This window comes from Morone saxatilis, unplaced genomic scaffold, assembly GCF_004916995.1.
Source record: "Morone saxatilis isolate NCDOM2014 unplaced genomic scaffold, NCSU_SB_2.0 Contig20, whole genome shotgun sequence".
NCBI lineage: Eukaryota > Metazoa > Chordata > Actinopteri > Moronidae > Morone > Morone saxatilis.
In genome coordinates this window covers 13,091,193-13,099,890 of record NW_023339763.1, presented here as the reverse complement: position 1 = coordinate 13,099,890, position 8,698 = coordinate 13,091,193, and the positions used below count along the sequence as shown (strand labels likewise).

The following is an 8,698-nucleotide window of genomic DNA, read 5'->3' as shown; positions in this document are numbered from 1 at the left end:
CCAGGGATGTAGTGAATATAAATGAGTCAATATCTATTTATATTTTTTATTAGGACCCCTTCAACTCATTTATTAAAGAATTCTGAACAATAAGCTAGTACAGGACATTTTGACAACTCATAGCACGCGTTTGATGAGGATCCCTTACATTTGTTTATTTAAGAATGCTACAGCCTGACTATTGTATGACCACATTACAGGAACATCGACATTTTAAACTAACCATCACATAATTAGTCATACTTAGCCTCAAGAAACCTTTATTTTCTTCCACAATCCTTAACTGCCACAGGTGCTGGCAGATTGCAATGCTGAAGAACGTCACAAACTTGGTGGTTGAGAAGAAAAGCCACTGGGAAAGCTGTTTTGAGATCGCTTATCACGGCTGAGTGTGTTTAGTGCAAAGACAGGAAATTATGGGAGGAGAGAGGTGATGATGTGCGACAAAGGTCACAAACAGAATTCACACCCACCCACAACACTGCACACGCCCCAACCCACTGCTGCCTTCGGACATCCGGTGGCAGGAGGACCATTCATGTTTTCAAACAACAAATACAAAAGGTTGTCAATGGAGCATTCAAAGAATAGTAACGAATACCATTTTTATTGTTGAAGATTATCCAATTTCTGCATTCACTGTGTCACCTTACAAAACAATTATTATCGGGACTGAGTGTGTTTAGGTAGCCCTCCTGGCTCATGAAACTGTAGTCCTAAAGCTGCAGGCCGAGGATTGATCCTTAAGGATCTTTGACTGGCAATATCACAGCATGGATCGAAGTGTGCAGAAATCTTTACTTTCACTGGCAATTTCACTGCCATCACACACACATACACTCATATACACTGTTATAACAACTTAATAACAAAACAATAACAGTTACACAAATTTAATGTCTGCATATTTGGTTTTGTTATTATCATAACAAATAATTAGCGAATAATTGCTATTCTCATCATGGGAGATCACAGGGCACTAAAGCTAAATTTCAGATTTATCTCATAATTGAGTGATGCCTGCAAAAGTTAAACAGAGTCTAAAGTGAGGTCTTCAAGTTGCTACATTTGTAAAATAGTAAGAAACCTCAAAAGGTTTACAATATAAAAACAGAAGAAACAACAGATGCTCATATTTGAGAGACCGTGGCCAGAAAAGGTTATAATACATGATGATATATATGAATAGTCCTTTATTTTATTATGTTATTTTATAATTTATATCACTATATTGATCATTTATTCTCTTCAGCAATACAGAGAATATCACATCTGGGACTGCCAGTGTTGAGTTGGTTGTTTCTGGTGGGGGTCAGGGACATATCTAACAGTTTGCCCACCTGAGACAGACCCAGACTGGCAATCATTACTGGCCTGACGGCGGGGGAACCTCCGGGGCGCTCTCTCGGCCTGACAGGCTCTCTGTGGATTTAGACACTATAGGTGCGGCTACTGTAGACACAGGCACGTCTGCTGATATGGATGTTGGGTTAGACGGCATAAACACAGGTGCTGAATTCTCAAACTCAATTTGCGCACCAGCTATCGGTGGTTGAGAAAAGCCTGCTGTATAAGATGGTCCTTTGCCAGCATCATTAAACACTGAGGGAATTACAGCCTCAGCTGCAGGTGTAAGCGCTGTGGCAGCTGATAATTTGACCTCTGCGGCTGTTGTGGACACAGCAGTGCTGAGCTCAACTGGAATATTTAATCCTGCTGGCTTTGAGACTGAACCGAAGGCCTCTGGCCCAACATCAGTCACCAAGGGAGTCAACAGCGGAGGTACTTGTGGGGGCAGAGATGAGATGACGGGGGTCTGAGACGCCACTGAGGCTTCTGCGGCAGGAGGCTCCACGTACGCAGCAGCAGCTGCCTTGGCGTTTTCTGCAGCCTTGCTCTCCATCTCCTCCATCCGACGCTGCACCATTCGGGGCATGAGCTGCACGTAGGTGCCCATCAGGCGGTGGTTAGAGCGAATCAGCTTCCCCGCACAGCTGTCCACACAGCGTTCCTAGACGGACAACAGCAATCAGAGAGGCAATGAGCAGATAACTACAGGATATGGCTAAAAGTCCAGCTCCGCCATCCACGAATGGTCAGGGTTTGGTTTGAGTCAATGAGAAACTTAAAACTACAGCCTGCAATGGTATTTTAGATATTAAACACTCACCTATACAGGTGCATCTCAATACTCAGTATAAATTAGATGCATGGTAAACAGTTAATTTTATTTCAGTAATTCAATTGAAAAAGTGAAATCATAAGATGATTAGTTAGATTCATTACGACACTGAGTGAAATCTGGACTCAAACTGACTGTCTGAATACCCCATAGAGTAATCTGATGGGGCTCATTGTCAAGAGAACGATGAGATGACACCAACGGCTGAAAGGGCCGCTATCAAAGCAAACGCTGGACTCCATAACACCCGCAGCAGCTGCCACAGGCTATCCCTCCATGCCACGCCGCATTAGATGGAATATCATTGCAAAGAGCCCACGAACACGCAGTATGAGTGGATATATATGAACAATACTTTGAGTAGGACCGACATTCTGTATAAAGTTTGGTCTCGTTATTTCGATAGCTTAAGCCATAGTCAAATCAAAATCGAAAGAAATAAAAGGACTGAATATAATCACTCTGGACGTAATAGATCATATAATATATACACGAATTATCACTTTAGAATTGAATTACTAAAAAATAACTTGTCAGAATATTATATATCTATTTATTGAGAGGCACCTTAATAGATGTGAGATGTTCATGTGTGTGCGCGATACTATTCGACTCATGCCTTAAATGCTCAAGAATACAGACGAAAAAGACAACGACCCGGAGAGTCGCCCCACCGACACACCTGCACACAATCACATTCAGAGTTGCCACGCGTATTCCTAATTTATCACGGCTTATTTATCACGTATATCACGGGTATTTCTCGCGGTATTCAGATGTTCAGCTATTCCTACCTTCGCCATTGGTGAGGTTTGCCCTGTAGGTTGAATGTGGCTGCGCCCGCTGGCAAGCAGATGTTCAGTCATGGCGGTTGAAACCAGAAGAAATCCGCAGCCTGCAAGAGACAGAAACCCCTCAAACTCACCATCCCACATTCATGTCGCAAGTAAAGCACATGCCAAGCTGCCAAGTCATACGATGCGACTTACATCCTCAGTTTGTCGTATGCCATCGTGATTCGTCTGTAAGCTATCACGGTCGGCGACCTCCGTTCACGCTAACGCTGCCTCAGTAATGTAAGTGATGCGGATCATCAGCAGGGCTTCTCAACATTGACTGATCTATACGGGATCGCTGATCGACCAAACACCGGATCACGCTAATTGACTGAGATTGCATGAAGCACATGCGCGCGCCATGTTTGAGACGAGATCGTCTCCCGCCCTGGAAGACGCTTCACTCGCATTAAAAAAAAAATAGAAATACAAATCTACTTCCATTCCGTTCCAAATCTTTTTAGCCTTACTCGTTACTTCAATGGCGTTTATGGTGTTGCAAGAAGAAGGGTTAAAGACACACCAGAAAGCTGCTGTGAATGTGAGATTTATAGAATTAATATAAGATTTATTTGTTTTTAAATATGTATTATGTAAAATTTTCATAGTACCAATAACTCATGCGCTTGACCCGCACACCAGCGGTGGCGGTATACTGTAAGTGATGGTGCAAACCCGCCATAAAACCAAAAGAAGGAGACCTGTAGTTGTGGTTACATTGGGTAACTTTAAATATGCTACCTATTCCTTTTTTCCTGAAAGATGTGTACAAATATTAAATTATTTTTATCATTATTTCTATATTTTTGCAGCTCTAACCATTGTTCTGAAGATATTTCAAGATCCAGCTCTCTAAAAAATAGTAATTTCCCAAATGTGGACTGTGTGACAATAGCCGGCTGGTCATTGTCCTGATAATACATCCATATTCATCCTAATAGTTTGATTCTTAGTAAAAAAAAGGAGGTAGGAGATGTTAGAGACCCACCCCCTCACTGATCACCATCCATGGTTGAAAAGTTGACATGCACTTTTGAGTGTTGCCGTCCATTTTCCAAGTATAATTACAAACTTACTTAATTTATCAATATAAAACAATTATTTTGCTAGCATTTGATAACATGGCGGCTGCTGTTGTCACATTCATTTAAAGAGACAAACAGTTTGCTACCATCTTCCTGGAGCCAACAGTTCAGTAGAACAAAGTAGAGAGTACACACCTCAATATGTGTTTTTTTTTTTTTTAAATAAACCTGGGTTATTTAGGCGTATATCTAGAAGAAGATGACAACATTGGTAATTTATATTCTCCTCACGTGACCTCTTGCAGACAAGAAAATGATGATCTGTCTCAGTACCAAAGGCACAAACACTGTGATGTTATATTGATGCAAAAAAGTCCCAATGGACTGCTTTGTATGATATTAAGACTTGAAAACATTAACTTCCAAACAGACTTCATGATTTTATGTTGCCAGTGGGCCCAGAAAAGGAAGGATGTTGGGTCGATGCAAAGCTTGAGACTTTTATGTCATAGCCTGTTTGACCACAATCATTGCCAAGTAACTTCTATTGCCCCTTAATCGTATTAACCATTGGGGAGGCAGATCAGGAAACACACATATAGTTCAGACAGGTGTTACAGTTACAGTAACACCAATTACTGCGACACATTATGGGCCAAGGCACCAACCCCAAACTGCAGTATCCCAAAATACAATTATTAAAATAAAAAAATTATAAAATAACACTATTCCTTCCGGCCACTAGAGGGCCTGCAAGCCAATAGCACACCCTGACAAACTTTACATAGCTAACATACATGAGACTGGGTTGCATACATACACACATGCTAGGCTGCAAGGAGAAAGAGGATGTAGCATGGATATTTAATGCAAACTGTGAATAACAATTATTTTAAGAGATCATTCTTATAAGGTGAAAAAAATAGTTTAATTCATCAAAACTACAGTTGAATAATACACAATGTATAGAGGCATAAAAGTGTAGCTTGAGCACTTGATTCATCTACCTCGGCACATTTAAATATTCTTTCTGAGCCACAAGTCAAGTCAAACAATCCATTCCTCCTGTTCATAAGATCCCTTCCTCATGCACTTTCAGTGTAAGTGATGGGAGGAAATGTAAGTGTGGAAATTGATTCCAAAGTTTATCTGAAGCTAAAATGAAGATTCAGCAGTCTAACTTAGAGAAAGTATTTTTAGTACAGAGTTCCCCTTTTGTGTTAGTATCCTTCCACTGCAGCTCAGCTATGAAACACTGTCTGGGGAAACACAAAGAGCGAGCTATACCTTAAAAAAGACTAACTTTGGAGGACTTGATTTGTTCTATTGAAAGCACATTTGGGAGGGATTTTTATAAACAGGACAGATGAATAATTCCAGTATGTAAAAACCTGTTTCAATGTCCATATGGGCATCAAACTGTTGTTTAAGACTGCCATCCAAAATTGTGAACCTATCTTTTAAGATATCACTTTCAATTTTACCATGATACCTTAGCATCACTCCTGTCTAACTCCTTCCTAACACACACACACACACACACACACACACACACACACACACTTTTTCTTTTCATCATTCCACTATCTGCTATTGCAAGACACCTTAAAAACCTTTCCTCTGGTTGAGCCAGATAAAAAAAGAGTTCCTTTCATTATGTCACCCAAAGCAAGGCAAGGAAACATCCTGAAATTCAGCTGATAGGCATACGGTGTAAAATGTAATGCAGAGACTGATACAGTGTGTAAGGATTCTTGGCAATGGTGTCAATCACTTATACCTATGTTTTTAGAATCTAGCTGATAGTAATTTACTTATGATAACATCCTATTAATTATAGCTTCAGTGTGATCTCTATGGATACACTATATATTTTGAAAGAAAAATATTTCTAGGTTTTTTCATACAAAGATTTGACTAATATTGCTCTGTTATTTGTGTGTGTCATTTTCTGTTGCTTTCACTGTACTGTATATCTGCAACAGTTAGATCCAGAACGCCTGAGGCCAAATATTAATCCATAGAGGGAAGTAGGCCATGGTCAGCTATTGAAAAACTGTCAGACGGTTTGTGGCTGCAGGCCTCCGACTGCTAAGTTCGTTTCAAAGCTCGGTTCCCGCAGCAGAAAGCAGGGCAGTAAATTATCCTTCCCGAGAGGGGATTAAAAAGAGGGGAATAATCATTTAAGCAGATGGTGCTTTAGACCATAAATGCAATAGATTATAGAGCTAATGACCATTATCATAACTCTGACGTGGAAAATCCTTTGTGGGTGACATTTACGTAACAATATGCCCACAGGGAAACAAAAATTACATTACTTGTAGGTTTCCCCCTTTTTTACTTTCTTGGCTTTAATTTGATCTTCATGTTAATTTTATCTTCAGTCATAACATGGCTGAAAAGCAGATTTACATGTGTTTAAGGAAGTACATTTATTCAAGAAAAGTGTCACCTTTCGAGACTTGGCCAACGCCTACAGCATGGAAAACAAATGTAAAGATTTTTTTTTCCCCTTCACACCTTTCTGTGAGACATCTGTTGATGTCTGATTATGAGACATCACAACAGTGCAAGATCTTCCGTGTCCTCTGATGTTTTGATGTTTTCCTTGTCTTTCGCAACAAATTAGAGAATTTCCACGTGACTCTTGACCTCTAAAGGTCACACACAGAGTTTCCTTTTCTCTTTGCATCCTCTACGTTTATTACATCCTCTGCACAGAAAGGTACACACCTTTGTTCCCCAGTTGCTCAAGAGTTCTAGAGGTAGTTTGCTCGCACCGGAGAGGAAATTGCTTAACTGCATAAAGCTTTTTGATTATTGAAAATGATATTTTCATTCTGGCAGACACAGTAATGGACTTTTATTTGCTTTTTCAGGTGGCCTATTCAATTCTGAACAGTTTGAAATGAACAGTCTTAGTATGATGTTTGCTTAATCTTGTTGGACACTATCATGGCTAAAGCTGCTGATGAAATGATCCGTGCCACTTTGAATAGCCTCTACCTCTGAAAGCTGTGTACATACACTTCCATTACAATCTTGTCTGTCTCTTCTTTCCTCACTCTCTTGCTCTCTTGTCCATTTTCTACTTTCGCCATCCTCCCGCCTTCTTATTCCCTCCCAACCCACATTCTCCCTCTCCATGTCTATGCCTCTTTCTCTTTCCATCACCTCTGTCTCTTGGGCTATCTGTTGGCTGTTCAGGTAGATGCTACTGTGTGAGATCATGGTGCTGTTGTCTCTGGAAGGAAGTTGAGCTTCCATATCCGCTTCCACCTCCAAGAAAGCATTCCCAGGGGGCGTGAGGTCGACTGGCAGCTGATCTTGTGGTTTGATTCGTCCCTGAGTGTGGCCCTGCTGATGGCGGTGCTTCTTTTTGTATTTATTTGCCACCTTTAGATCCAGCGAGGCATAATTCAGGTCAGGCTCTAAAGACTGTTTTCAGACAGTGGAGACAAAATGGGTTGGTTTGTAAAATGCTGTTAGACAAAAATGCTTCAGCACTACTATATTTGAGGTGGAATCTTGTGGCTGTAGCTTCTCATGTATTTCTGTACATCTGGTTTATTTTTAGAACACTGTGTGCTTAATTGCGTTCACTTGTTCAGAGTTGCATTGACCACAATGTCTATAGTGTCAAGCTGCTTTCCGTTTTGAAAGCAAATATGTCAGCATGGGTTTGAACTACACGTCTATTTTTAAATGAAATGCATCTTATCAAATATTTAGATTCAGCAACAAATACACAATATCAGATATGATAAAAAATTGTGATCGTTTAGATTGTGATTATACTTTGTAAACAACTCACAAATGCATTTTTGCTTGTTACCTTTAGCTCAACTCACTATATTTCATGTTTCGTATTGGAGAGACAAAGCTTTAGAGGCTTAACAATCTCATGATTCCTAGCATGCACCCCAGGCAAAATGCACATGTCAGTAAAAATAAGTGACATCAAGCATGTGAAAAATGAACCCTTTAACACATCGCACAGGAACACGTTAAAGTTTTTTCCTTTTTGTTTTCACGCTGCAATAATGCTGTCAGTCTCTACATGTAATGATCCTCCAGAGAGATATAGTACCGCTAGTCTGAACATACAGTCACAGCAATTACCTTCATACGATCTCTTGTGTGTTTCATGGTCATCATCTCGTAACAAACTTCTAGCGAACCTGAGCAAGTAAAACACACGATTTGGTCATTTATTGTACATTTTACTACTACAGTTTACACACATTATTTGCATATTTTGGGCTTTTTATGCTCCTATTTTTAAGATTTTTTTTATTAAGAAAGTGGGGAGAGAGAAAGAGAGGGCGGGGAATGTCATGCAGCAAAGGGCCTTGCAGGTTGTAATCGAACTTGGGCCACTGCAGTAAGGACTCAGCCTTAGTAGCGCCCCATGAATCACGTAAATGAAGGAAGAGAAAAATCTAGATTTTTTAAAAGCTCGTCTAGCTCTACTGACAAATTTACTATAAACAATGCATCTAAATATGGAAAATCTAAAAGGATGTAAACAGTGGGTAAAAAGGAAATCTGTACTGTTTTATCTAAATGCATTCATTTATGCATTTATCTAAATTGTAACTGGCGTGATCCAAATGAAGTTTCAGCTTGTTTCAATACACAACTTTAATGCT

At 40.0% G+C, this 8,698-nt stretch overlaps 2 protein-coding genes across 2 annotated transcripts in view; both read right to left on the bottom strand.

Moving 5' to 3' along the window:
* Nucleotides 1–574: 574 nt before the first annotated feature.
* timm10b (translocase of inner mitochondrial membrane 10 homolog B (yeast)) lies at nucleotides 575–3,048 on the bottom strand. The gene is made up of 2 exons (XM_035666864.1): nucleotides 2,977–3,048; nucleotides 575–2,011 (listed from the first exon to the last, which is right to left on the bottom strand). Exons 1-2 carry the CDS (start codon nucleotides 3,046–3,048, stop codon nucleotides 1,367–1,369), a joined length of 717 nt encoding a protein of 238 aa, XP_035522757.1. The 3' UTR covers nucleotides 575–1,366.
* Nucleotides 3,049–4,974: 1,926 nt separating this feature from the next.
* The window catches only part of LOC118331218, a 5,757-nt gene continuing 2,033 nt past the window's right edge, over nucleotides 4,975–8,698 (bottom strand). The window contains exons 5-6 of the mRNA XM_035666018.1: nucleotides 8,169–8,227; nucleotides 4,975–7,484 (exon numbers count right to left, since the gene is read on the bottom strand). Of these exons, the coding sequence (XP_035521911.1) occupies nucleotides 6,981–7,484; nucleotides 8,169–8,227 (563 nt within the window). The 3' untranslated portion in view covers nucleotides 4,975–6,980. The remainder of the gene's footprint in view (nucleotides 7,485–8,168; nucleotides 8,228–8,698) is intronic.